The sequence below is a fragment of the Portunus trituberculatus genome, chromosome 10 (genome assembly GCF_017591435.1).
Source record: "Portunus trituberculatus isolate SZX2019 chromosome 10, ASM1759143v1, whole genome shotgun sequence".
NCBI classification, from domain to species: domain Eukaryota; kingdom Metazoa; phylum Arthropoda; class Malacostraca; order Decapoda; family Portunidae; genus Portunus; species Portunus trituberculatus.
Genome location: NC_059264.1, coordinates 4,456,336 through 4,469,082, shown reverse-complemented (window position 1 = coordinate 4,469,082; position 12,747 = coordinate 4,456,336). Strand labels below are relative to the sequence as shown.

The 12,747-nt window shown below is 45.3% G+C and overlaps 1 protein-coding gene across 1 annotated transcript in view; it reads left to right on the top strand.

Annotated features, from left to right (window-relative positions):
• Positions 1 to 9,322, top strand: part of LOC123501847 (tubby-related protein 4-like) — a 58,121-nt gene extending 48,799 nt beyond the window's left edge. The window contains 9 exon segments of the mRNA XM_045250874.1: positions 446 to 1,215; positions 1,534 to 1,650; positions 2,074 to 2,421; positions 4,029 to 4,397; positions 4,751 to 4,965; positions 6,480 to 6,648; positions 7,348 to 7,554; positions 8,280 to 8,420; positions 8,922 to 9,322. Of these exon segments, the coding sequence (XP_045106809.1) occupies positions 446 to 1,215; positions 1,534 to 1,650; positions 2,074 to 2,421; positions 4,029 to 4,397; positions 4,751 to 4,965; positions 6,480 to 6,648; positions 7,348 to 7,554; positions 8,280 to 8,396 (2,312 nt within the window). The 3' untranslated portion in view covers positions 8,397 to 8,420; positions 8,922 to 9,322.
• Positions 9,323 to 12,747: the final 3,425 nt, after the last annotated feature.

The following is a 12,747-nucleotide window of genomic DNA, read 5'->3' as shown; positions in this document are numbered from 1 at the left end:
AAGAGTGTTGGGAGACAAAGAATAAGATGGAGAGACGTAACAAGGAGTGACATGAACAAGGTGGGAGTTAAGATGATGAGGCAATGGATAAAAACAGATGAAGGATAACTCGAGCGGCTGATCCTGCAATACACTGGGATTAAGGTCGCATGAAGAAGAAAGGTTGGGTTGGGTTGGGTTGGATTGGACACTGAAGATCCTTATAGCGAACTCTTTAGTTAGGTCCAAGGCAGTGGGGAGGAGTCCTGAGGCATCCTGTCAGGTCTGGAGAGTATGGCATCATATCCTACTGTATCCTGTCATATCCTTCAGCTCCGCAACACTCTGACATCCTTCATAGATGACTGCCTTGTGTAGTAGTGAGGCAGTGTTGGGCATTCTGTTTAGTGTAAAGTGTGTCGTGTGTCACATCCCTCGGTATCCTAACACTGAGCCGTCCCTGCAGCTGACCGCCTGGCATCGCGGCGCCCCCAGGACCACTCCACAGACGTGCCGCCCATCGCGCCCATGACTCCACGACGCACGCCCTCCTCTTACTCCCGCCAGGGGCTGCATACCACGCCCTGGGAGGTAGCGGCGCCCCCCAGACCATCGCAGGACGCGGGGGGCACGGAGGGTGAGGAGAGCGGCCCCGGGGAGTCAGAGAAGGGGCTAATGCAGGAGTTGGAGGAGCACCCCTATGTAGACCTCGCCACGCCGGAGATGCTGCAGCTGCGGGAGGGGCTGAGAGCGGAGATGAGGAGCGAGGGCCACGTGGCGCTGCACCTCCCGCCCCAACAGGTGCACCTCCCCACCTCCCTCCCCCAGGAGCCACACATGTTCTCCGTGATGCGTGGCTCGGCGCCCTCCAGCCCCCCAAAGCACTCCGTCAGCGCCTTCTGCTGCGACCCCGCCACGCTGCAGTCCCCCAAGAACACCGTGGCGCCCACGCCCATCGTCACCCGCACCTCGCCCGCCGCCGTGCTGGAGATACACGAGGCGGGGAGTACCAGAGGGCTCTACAAGGCGGGGGTGCCCTCCCCCTCCCCCAGCCCCGTCCCCCTGCAGTCCAGGTCACGGGCGGAGGAGGTGCGTCTCGTGGCCATCGACAACGTCCTCCTCCACCACTTCGTCTCCTCCTCCACCTCCTCCTCCACCTCCTCCTCCGCCTCCTCCTCCTTCACTCATCACTCTTCCGCCGCCGCTGCCGCCGCCGCTACTGCTGCTGCTGCTGCTGCCGCTGCCGCTGCTTCTTCCTCCGCCTCAGTCACCACCACCGCCACCACCACCGTCACCACTACCACCACCACCACCACTATCAACAACAACAACAACAACAACATCACCGCCACTAACAACAACAACAACAATCTCTACAACCTCACCCACAACAACAACAACAACACCGCTACCACCACCACCACCGCCTCCGCCGCCGCCGCCGCCGCCGCCGCCGCCGCTGCCTTTCACCACCACCACCTCAACAACAATAACAACAACAACAATAATCATAACAACAACATCAACACGCACCACCACCACCATCACCACCACCACCACCACCACCACCAGCACAGCAGCAGCAGCAGCAGCAGCAGCAGCAGCAGCAGCAGCTCAGGTAGTAACAGCAGCAGCGGCAACAGCACTCATCGCAGCCCACAGCACGCACAGGTATGCCGCCCAGGTGCTGTCCGTCCGTCTGTCTGTCTGTCTGTATGTATGTATGAATGTATGTATGTATGTATGTATGTATGTATGTCTTATCTTATCTCTGTCTCTACCGAAATATCTGTCTGTCTGTCTGTTTGTATATGTCTTCATTTCTGTATATAATGTCTGCCTGTCTGTACGTCTTGTCTTCTTTCTGTCTGTTTGTCTGTATATGTTTTGTGTCTGTCTGCCTCTCTCTCTCTCTCTCTCTCTCTCTCTCTCTCTCTCTCTCTCTCTCTCTCTCTCTCTCTCTCTCTCTCTCTCTCTCTCTCTCTCTCTCTCTCTAAGCACAAATCACACTTTTCATCAATCAATACCAAAAAAAAAAACAACTATGAAATCAAAACAAACAAAAAGAACTCACCACCACCACCACTACCGCAGGGCACCACCACCACCACCACCACCTCCACCACACCACCGCTGGGAGTCACCACCACCACCACCACCACCACCACCAGCAGCGGCGTAGGGAGCAGCTGCAATTTACGAGGCGACATGATACGATACATAGACGAGGAGAGCGGGGAGAGTGACAGCCGCTCCTTCACGCCCTCCCCCGCCCGTAGCAGCCGCCCGAACACCCACGCCAACGCCCCCAGAGCCCGCAGTAAGAGCGTGGGCCACCTACACCACCTCGACTGCCAGCTTCCTCAACTTCACCAGATGAGAAACATTGATGCTTTCCTGGCGTTCAGAACCTCAGGCTGCCTCATGGACTCGCCCAAGAAGGTGAGAGAGAGAGAGAGAGAGAGAGAGAGTTGGGGGTAGATTATTTAAGGATGATTGTTGTTGGGGGTAGAGGTGTAGGAGGAGAAGGAGGAGGAGTAGGTAAGGGTAGGAGGAGGGAGAGGAGGAGGAGGAAGATGAGAGAGATAGAAAAGATGTGAAAGAGAAGAGGAGAGAAGCGAAGTGAGAAATGGAAATAGAATAATAGAAGAGAGAGAGAGAGAGAGAGAGAGAGAGAGAGAGAGAGAGAGAGAGAGAGAGAGAGAGAGAGAGAGAGAGAGAGATTATCATTATAGTCTATTGGCAGAATCTTCTTGAATACAAAGAGACTTAAAATAGTAAAAAAAAAAACTTTACAATACGCATCACAGAGAGAGAGAGAGAGAGAGAGAGAGAGAGAGAGAGAGAGAGAGAGAGACATACTAACGCTTTTCTCTGTCACCACGACTGTTTCTAACCCGACAGCCACCTTCCCCCGTGCGGCACCCAAGGCCGTCACGGCTCTACACAAATTTTGTCCGAAACTTATCAAACTTCTCTTAAATTTTGATCCAAATATAAAATCATCGGTTGCAAGTGAAAAAATTGCTTTGGTTTGAGGGAGTGCAAGAGTCAAATGACAATGAAAGAAGGCGAGGCAGCTTTGCTGTGAATGTGCACATGTTCATATGTGACTAGAAAGAAACAATAATCCAATCACGTATTGCTTCGGCACCTCTGCCTGTCATTTCATGCACCGAATGGTATGAGATATTTTGAATGAAATAATAATAAAAGGTTTTCTGAAATTATCTATAGAGAAAACTTGCAAACTACTGTCAAAAGCAAGTGCCTTCATCTCGTCCGTGCCCTCGGTGTAAAACACTTGAGCCACATCTGAAGGGTTCTTTGGATACTCAGATGCCAATAAGCAGTAGATAGAATCACGGAAGGGCGCACAGGTCGCACTTCGAGACATTGTCTGTGCCGGAGTGAAGTGTGGTGTACCACGTGTACTGCACTAGTACGTACACCACCTTGGTGAGCCGGGACAGGAACCTTGACACTCAACAGACATCCCACTCATGTTTCACATTCTCTAACCAGACAGTCTCTCCAAACCAAGACAAGTGTTTTCCTTATCTCTTGAGAAGCAAAAGAAAATGTGTTTTCTTCTTGCTGTAGATCACAGGATGAAGCGCAGACCGCATTCCAAAGCAGCTTATGACGCGTACACCACACACCAAAGCACCACCGCGGTGGTTTGTGTGGTGGTTAACATTGTTTTGCTTCTTTATTTGTTGTACCTATTTTTTCTTCTTTATTTTCCTCTTCCTTGTTTTTATTGTTTTCTTTTTGCATTTTGTTTGTTGTAGTTCTTATTGTTCGTATTCTCCTATTTCTTCTATTTCTTCTCCTCCTCCTCCTCCTCCTCCTCCTCCTCCTCCTCCTCCTCCTCCTCCTCCTCCTCCTCCTCCTCCTCCTCCTCCTCCTCCCAATACTACTACTACTACTACTACTACACTTCTATTAAACCAACAACAACCACCACCACCACCACCACTTTTATTCCTTCACCTCTCCGCCTCTCCCTCTCCCTCATCCACTCACGCTTCCACTCTTCCACACAGAGACAAGTCGGTGAGAGTGAGTGGAGGCGTCCCTGTTTAGCGGACTGTGGCAAGAGTAGAAGCCTGGACTCCTCACCACTGATCCTGAAACGCCTCCACCACCACCACCACCACAACCACCACCACCACCACCACTACCACCACTACCTTACTAAACCCACCACCACCACCACCACTACCGCCGCCGCCACCACTATCGCTGCCGCCACCACCACCACCGCCACCACTACTACTGCTGTGAGTGCGTCGACCGTCATCACCACCACCACCACCGCCTCCACCACCGTCACCACCGCTGCTGTGGATCTTCATAACCAAAGTAGAAGTTATTATGAGAGACAGCAGAAGAATTTAACTAGAACGTTGAAGGTAAGAGAGAGAGAGAGAGAGAGAGAGAGAGAGAGAGGGCGGGGGCGGGGTTGGTGAAGGCGTGTGTGATTAAGTTATTTGTATGGTTGAGAGAGACAGAGAGAGAGAGAGAGAGAGAGAGAGAGAGAGAGAGAGAGACTAACAGATAAAGAACTTAATATACTACTACTGTTACTAGTACTACTACTGCTTCTACTACTACTACTACTACTACTACTACTACTACTATTTTATTACATTATACCATTCATTAATTAGATTTCAATTAAGTCTCTCTCTCTCTCTCTCTCTCTCTCTCTCTCTCTCTCTCTCTCTCTCTCTCTCTCTCTCCCCTTCTGCACCGCCTTCTACAGGAGAGTGTGTTGGTGGAGCGCCTTGCCGCCCTACAGAGGGAGACACAGCCGCCGCCCACGCCTCGCCACCAAGCCACGCCCGAAGCCGCCCGCCGCCTCAACACGCCCATCCACACGCCCACTATCGCCGCCGCCGCCCACGCCAGCAAGAGCATTCCCTCCACGCCCGTTAAGACCAGGAAGGCGCGGCGACACCAGTCCTCCTCCCCCATCAGGTGCGTGGGGCTGGGGTGGACCAGGTTAGGTTAGGTTAGATTTTTTTTTTTTTTTTTTTTTTTTTTTTTTTTTTTTCTCAATCTTCAGTACCAGGACATGCTTCCATATTTATTCTGTTCATTATTTGGGGGTTTTATACAGCTTCAGAAACTTACGTGGGGGGATTAGAATAGTGAAGACTGTGGCCATTAGTCTTGTGACCTCCATAGACCCTTCCCGATGTCAATAAAGTCGTATAATCACACCCAAAACTCATAATAAAGATGCGTCCCGGTACTGAAGAGGTTGTATACCCCGTGAAGTCTCTCAGTATCGGTCATGTACGCCTTACCCACAGTGCAGCGTCAGGAAGGATAATAAGAAGTGCAAAGTTTTCTGGCTTGTTTATTAAGTTCGTGTTATATATGTGGAACAGACAGAATTTACTATTAATCCCTTCAGTACCACGACGCGTTTCTGTATTCATTCTGGTTACTATTTTATGACTATACAACTTCAGAAACTTATGTGGGATGATTAGAATAGTGAAGACTGTGACCATTAGTCTTGTGACCTCCATAGACCCTTCCAAATGTCAATTAAATGGTCTAATCATGCACAAATCTCAAGGTAATAATGTGTCCCAGTACTGAAGGGGTTAATGTGAGATGTCACTATGAGGCAGTGTTGAAAGGAAATAGTACTTCACAGGGGAATACTTCAATATGAGAGTGGCTGCTTCCTTGCAATCCCAGTAGACCTCACTGTACTTGAGGCTGAGGCTGAGGGTGAGGGTGAGGGTGGTGAAGGGAGAGTGTTGGGTGGTGAGTGGGTGGGAGTGAGAGGCGAACAGTGCGTCTGACGGTGGTAGCTGCTCGGTTAGGGTGAGGAGAGGCGTGATCGATAGCAAACAATGAGAAGTGAGTGTTGAGTGGTGTACTGTTGGTGTGCAGGATTGTGTGGCAACTGTAATCCAGGACAGCTTTCTCTCAAGTGACACAGTTCCAAGAGTGTCCTTGTTCAGGATGTCACTCAGTGTCCTGGTTCTAGTGGATGACACACACACACACACACACACACACACACACACACACACACACACACACACACACACACACACACACACACACACACACACACACACACACATCCAGCCCAGCACATGTAGGACACTTCCTTCAAACAGCTTTGCAGTGATTCAAAACTGAAGTATTTTGATAAACCTGTCACGTACTCCTCAAAATTCCGCTTACGTACCCTTGGGAGTGCGCGTACCCAAGGTGACAACCCCTGGGTTAGATTATGTTGGACTAGGTTAGGTTAGGTTATGCTGGGTTGAATTAGGTCAGGTTTAGTTGTGTTAGGTTGGATTATGCTGGATTACATTAAATGAGGTTAGGATTGGATAGGTTGCTTCAGGTAATTAAGAAGATTAGATTACAATTGATGAGATTAGCTTCTTTATCCTCTGTGTTCACTTCTTCCCACTACCCACACACCACGTGTCCTCACACCCCTTCACCGCCTCCCGCAGGAAACACCTCCTCAACTCTCCGCTGCTGTCCCGCCGTCGCCAACGCCGCGGCACCGTGGAGAGCAGTGACGACGAGGTGCTGCACTGCTCCAGTGACGCCGAGGTGCTCTGCTCCTCCTCCAACTACCGCGACCTGGAGACCTTCCAGAAGACACAGCTCAGGAACAAGGTAGTGGTGGTGGTGGTGGTGGTAGTAGTGACTGACGCGGTGGTGTGAGTGTTTGGTGTGTTCTTGTGGGTGTTTTGGGGTTGGTTTGCGTGTTTGGGGTGTTTCTGTGGTTGTTTTTGTGTTTTGAGGTGTGTTTGTCATTCTTTAAGCTGTTTTGGGGTTTTAAGTGTTTTGGGTATTTTTTGTAATTATTTTGCTGTTTTTGTGATTGAGTTGTTTTTATCATTCCTTTGTCTGTTTTGTGGTGTTGTGAGTGTTTGGGGTGTTTCTGTGGTTGCTGTGGGTGTTGTAGGATGTTATTGTCATTTTTGAGGAGTTTGTGGGGTGTTTGTATGATTGTTTTTTCTCACCGCTAACCCACCCACCCACCCATCCACCCATCCATCCATTCACTGTCTCACTCTACACCTATCCACGTATCCACTTACTTACTCTCTCACCCACCCACTCACAACCCACCCACCCACTCACTCTCTTATCCATCCACTTACTCACTCATCCACCCACCTACCCACTTATTTGCTCTCTTATTCACCCACTTACTCACTCATTGACTCACCCACCTATCCACTAATTCCCTCTCTTATCAACTTGGCTCTCTTATCCACCCACTTACTTATTCACCCACCCATCCATTTATTCGCTCTCATACCCACTCACTCATTCACCCACCCATACTCATCCCCTCCCGATCCACAGCTGAGGCGTTCGAGGGGCAGGAATGACGGTAGCGGGGGCAGCGGCGGGGAGAGCTCTGGGTCCTCCACACCGCGGCACCGCCAGTACGTGATGCACAACAAGGCGCCGCTGTGGAACGAGAACTCCCAAGTGTACCAGCTGGACTTCGGTGGCAGAGTAACGCAGGAGTCAGCCAAGAACTTCCAGATTGAGTTTAAGGGGAAGCAGGTGAGAGGGAGAGAGAGAGAGAGAGAGAGAGAGAGAGAGAGAGAGAGAGAGAGAGAGAGAGAGGAGGTTAGAGAGAGAGAGAGGGAGAAGGGAGTGTTGGAAGGGAGATGAAAAAATAGGCAAATTGATAAGCAAAGGTGTAGATAAGTAGATAAACTGAGGGAGAGAGAGAGAGAGAGAGAGAGAGAGAGAGTGTGTGTGTGTGTGTGTGTGTGTGTGTGTGTGTGTGTGTGTGTGTGTGTGTGTGTGTGCAGGTTTTTAATTAGCAGCATAGAGAACGTGTTCCTTTAAGCCTCTGTAAATTAGTTTAAATAAAAAAAAGAGTGACAGACAGACAGACAGACAGACAGTGATAGAGACAGATGAACAAACACAAAGGTGCATAAACAGATGAACAGAGGCAAACATAGATAAATAGACAGACAAACAGACAGACAGACAGACAACCATACCACCAACCCATCCACACACTAACCCACCCACCCAAACACACACACACACACACACACACACACACACACACACACACACACACACACACACACACACACACATCAATACACACTAATCTAACCAACATACTCACACGCACACACCAACCCACCACCGACAGATAGACAGACAGACAGACAGATAGACAATACCACCCACCAACCCACTAACCCATTTTCACACACACACACACACACACACACAGGCACCACTAACCCCTGAAATCTATCCAGGTGATGCAGTTTGGTCGCATAGATGGCAATGCTTACACGCTCGACTTCCAGTATCCGTTCAGCGCTGTGCAGGCGTTTGCTGTAGCGCTGGCCAATGTCACACAGCGGCTTAAATGATATAGGATGCACCCAGAAAGACAGGTAAGTGACTGGAGAGGGAGAGGGAGATAAGGGATGGATTGTTTAGAGGGTGATAAACAGGTGAGGGGAGAGGGAGAAGGAGGAGGGAGGGAGAGGTTAGAGGAGATAGAAACAGGTGAGAGGGAGAAGGGAGGGATTGGTGAGAGGAGATAGAGACAGAGAGAGAGAGAGAGATAGGTTAGAGATGTTAAAGAGAGACAGGTTAGTGAGGGGATAAATGTGTTCATGTTGTTGTTATTGTTGTTTCCATTATCATTATTGTTATTATTATTATTATTATTATTATTATTATTATTATTATTATTATTATTATTATTATTGTTAAAAGTGTCATTATGAAGTGTAAAGGGTGAACCAGTGTGTGTGTGTGTGTGTGTGTGTGTGTGTGTGTGTGTGTGTGTGTGTGTGTGTGTGTGTGTAGGAAGATTATAACTAACCCCTTTCTAACTAACCCATCATTCACTAACACACTCTCCCTCTCCCACTCTCCCACTCTCCCAGGCCACCCATAGTCACAGCGTGGTTGTCTTAGAGTTCTGGTAACGCCGTCCCGTATAGACACCCCGCCCTACCACACTACCACACCACCACCACCACCACATACCGCAGCGAGGAGCAACACCCCTCACCACAGCAAGCCCAGGACCTCCCCAACACCACACCACCGCAGCTTCTACCTCCCCGTGCCCCCAACACACCTGGAGGGGGACACAGCACCCCAAAGCTTTACATTTCAGTTCATTTGTGTTTCTCTATTGTTTTTCATCGCCTCGAATGCTTTTTGCTGCTGCCACTACTGCTGCTGCTGCTGCTACTACTACTACTACTATTACTGCTGATGATGATACTGATACTGATGCTGCTGTTGTTGTTGTTGTTATACTCAGTTTTTCGCGTGTAGGAGGAGGAGGAGGAGGAACAAAGGAAGCGAGGAAGGAATAATAGGGTAAGGATGAGGAAAAGATTGGAGAAGAGGAAAAAAGTGGATTTGTGTAGGAAGGAAAAGAAAAAGAGGAATGGAAATGAGTTGTAAGGAAAGTGGAAGGGGAAATTTTCATACATTTTTTTTTTTTTTTTTTTTTGATGAGGAAAAGATTGGATAAGAGGAAAAAAATGGATTTGTGTGTGTGTGGGAAGAGAGAGAGAGAAAAAAAAAAGGAGGAAAAGAAGAAAATATATCTAGTTTTTTTCATTTTTCCTTCAGTGTGTGTGCGTGAAAAATGAAAAATAAAGGAAGGAAGAAAAAAAAAGGAGAAAAGAAAATGTGTGTTTATATAAAAAGAGGAAAAAAAGAAGAAAATGTAAAATAATGGCATGTTTTATTGAATTATTGATAAAGGAGAAGGAAAAAAAGGGAAAAGATAAAAAGAGACAAGGAGGAAGACGAAAGGAAAGAGGAAAGAAACGCTGAAGGAAATAAAGAGGAAAAAGAAGAGGAAGATAACCAAGAGAAGAAAGGAGGAGATGAAGGAAGAGGAAAAAAGATAAGAAAACAGTAAAAAAAATGGAAAAAGGAAGAGGAGAAGGAAAAGAAAGAAGAAAAAAGTGTCATAATGAAAAGTGATATAAGAAGAAGAAGAAGAAGAAGAAGGAGATGGAGGAGGAGGAGGAGGAGGAGAGGAAGGAGAAGAGTTTTTAGAGTAAGAAATAAGACAAGTGAAAAGAATAAGAGATACAAAGAAGTAAAAGAAGAAGAAGGAGGAGGAGGAGGAGGAGGAAAGAAAAAGAAGATGAAAGAAAAGAGAAAAGGAGGAAGAATGTGAAATAGAGAAATAAAGGAAGAAAGAAGAAGAGAAGGAGGAAGACATGGACAGGAATGAAAAGGAAGAGAAAAACAAAAGAAGAAGAGGAGGAGGAGGAGGAGGAGGAAAGAAAAAAAGATAAAAGAAAAGAGAAAAGGAGGAAGAATGTGAAATAGAGAAGAAGAGGAAGAGGAAAAGGAAAGGAATGAAAAGAAGAGAAAACAAAAAGAAAGAAAATGAAGTTAACGAGAAAGGGACAAAGAATGGGAAATAGAGAGATAAATAAAGGACTAAAGAAAAAGAAGAAGAAGAAGAGGAGAAAGAAGAAATGAAAAGGGAGAGAAAACAAAAGAAGAGGAAGAGATGGAGGAGGAGTAAAAAAAAAGACGAGAAAAGAACGAAGTGTGTGAAATAGAGAAGAAACGAGAAAGAGGAGAAAGCAAGGAATGAAGAAAGAGAGAAAAATAAAATAAAAGAGGAAGAGAAGAAGAAGGAGGAGGAGGAGAAGGAGAATAAAGGTATACAAATCGAATATACACGTAAGAGTAGGTTAAGTTTCTATTGACTTCGAAAAAAAAAATACAAAAAAAATATAAAAAAAACGTTCAAATTTTTCCAACGTGTTTTGTGTTGAGAGGAAAAATGGAAAACAGTTTGTCGATTATGAAAAAAAAACAAGATTAATGAAAAGATCGAGAGGAAAAAGGGAAATAAAAAAAAGGTGCAATAAAATGATAACGAAAACAATAGCTAGGAATATAATAAAGAGAGAGAGAGAGAGAGAGAGAGAGAGAGAGAGAGAGAGAGACAAATATTAGAGGTTATACTATTAACTTTGTGTATAGTCTTACTTTAAATATGATTATTATTGGTGTGTGCGGGCATTTTATATATCCATGCTAATATTAATGCATTAGTACACGCTTATATCAAAGAAAACCAAGTGTGGGTGTCATTATTATTATTATTATTATTATTATTATTATTATTATTATTATTATCAGGGTATTTCTGTGATTAATGGTAAGATTTTAAGTTGTTTTTTCTACGAGAGAGAGAGAGAAAAAAAAAATGTCAGTGTATGTTTGTCTGTGTGTGTGTGTGTGTGTGTGTGTGTGTGTGTGTGTGTGTGTGTGTGTGTGTGTGTGTTGTTGAAAGACTTTTTTTTTCTTATTTTCTTTTAATCCCAACTCTCTCTCTCTCTCTCTCTCTCTCTCTCTCTCTCTCTCTCTCTCTCTCTCTCTCTCTCTCTCTCTCTCTGTCCTTATCCACCTATCTACCAATCTTCCTCTTGTCTCTCTGTGACCAATTAGTGAGTTAAACCAAAGACCAGATGTAAAGATACCATTAAGTCGACATTACCTTGTACAATACGTTAACTTTAACCTCTAAGGACTTTATTATTATTTATTTTTTAGCACATTAAGATGATTTACTAAGTTACCCCCTTAAGTGCTCCGTTTTCTCTCGTCTTCCTTCTTATTTCCCGTAACGAAGGACAGAAGGTGCTTAAGGCCGCTATGTGATGCTGTGGTGACGGGAAAATGGCCCTTATGTTTATTATGGGGAATTGTCTTGTTTTTTTTTTATTATTTGAATGTTTTTTGTTGTGTTTTTATGGGAAACTTAATATTGTTATGTAAATTTTTTTTTTCTTCTTCATCCCGTGTTTGTTTTTGTATCATTCTTTTTCTTTTTCTTTTTCTATTTTTTGTGGAGTTTATTGTTCTAGTCAAGGTTTGTGGTGAAATGTTGTTGTTGTTTATCTGTTTACTTATTTTAGTGAGGGCTCGTGATGAAATTTCCCGTTTTCTTTGTGTTGAGTAGAAGGACAAGGAAGGTAACACTCATACAAGCTAGTGTGTGTGTGTGTGTGTTGAGATTCTTATTGATGCTATTATGTAAGTATTGTCTGTGTTAAGTATTGCATTATTGGGGAAGTGTTTGTGTTGTGTGGGTGTTGTGTGTGTGTGTGTGTGTGTGTGTGTGTGTGTGTGTGTGTGTGTGTGTGTGTGTGTGTGTGTGTTAATGGTAAATTATTCGAAACTGTTGAATTTTCTTTTTATTTATTCTTTGTTGTTTATTTATTTAATTCCTGTTCTCCTCCTTTTCCTCTTCTCCTCCTCCTCCTCCTCCTCCTCCTCCTATTACTACTACTACTACTACTACTACTACTACTACTACTTTTTTTATCTTCTACTTATACAATGATTTTTACTTGGAAGCCCTTTACAAATCATCACCGGAAGAATAAAAAGAGAAAAAAATTGAGCCTATCCTTAAAATACTCACAATTTCTGTAGCTTTTTTCAATACGTCACTTTTCCTTCATCTCAAAATCAGAACTGTTCCGTCTCAAACCTAACAAAAAGTACTCTGAAACTAATATTATTCCTCCAATAAGTGACTGGAAAAAAAAAAACATAAATTGAAATCATATATTCTGTATTTTAATTAACTTTTTTCTAAGCAATAATAAGAAAGAAAAAAATTAAAGAAAACGAACAGTAACGAAACGGAGACGGGGAGAAAGGTAAACAAAACCACGTGGTCAGTGAGGGAAGCGAAATGGAGTATACAATCTT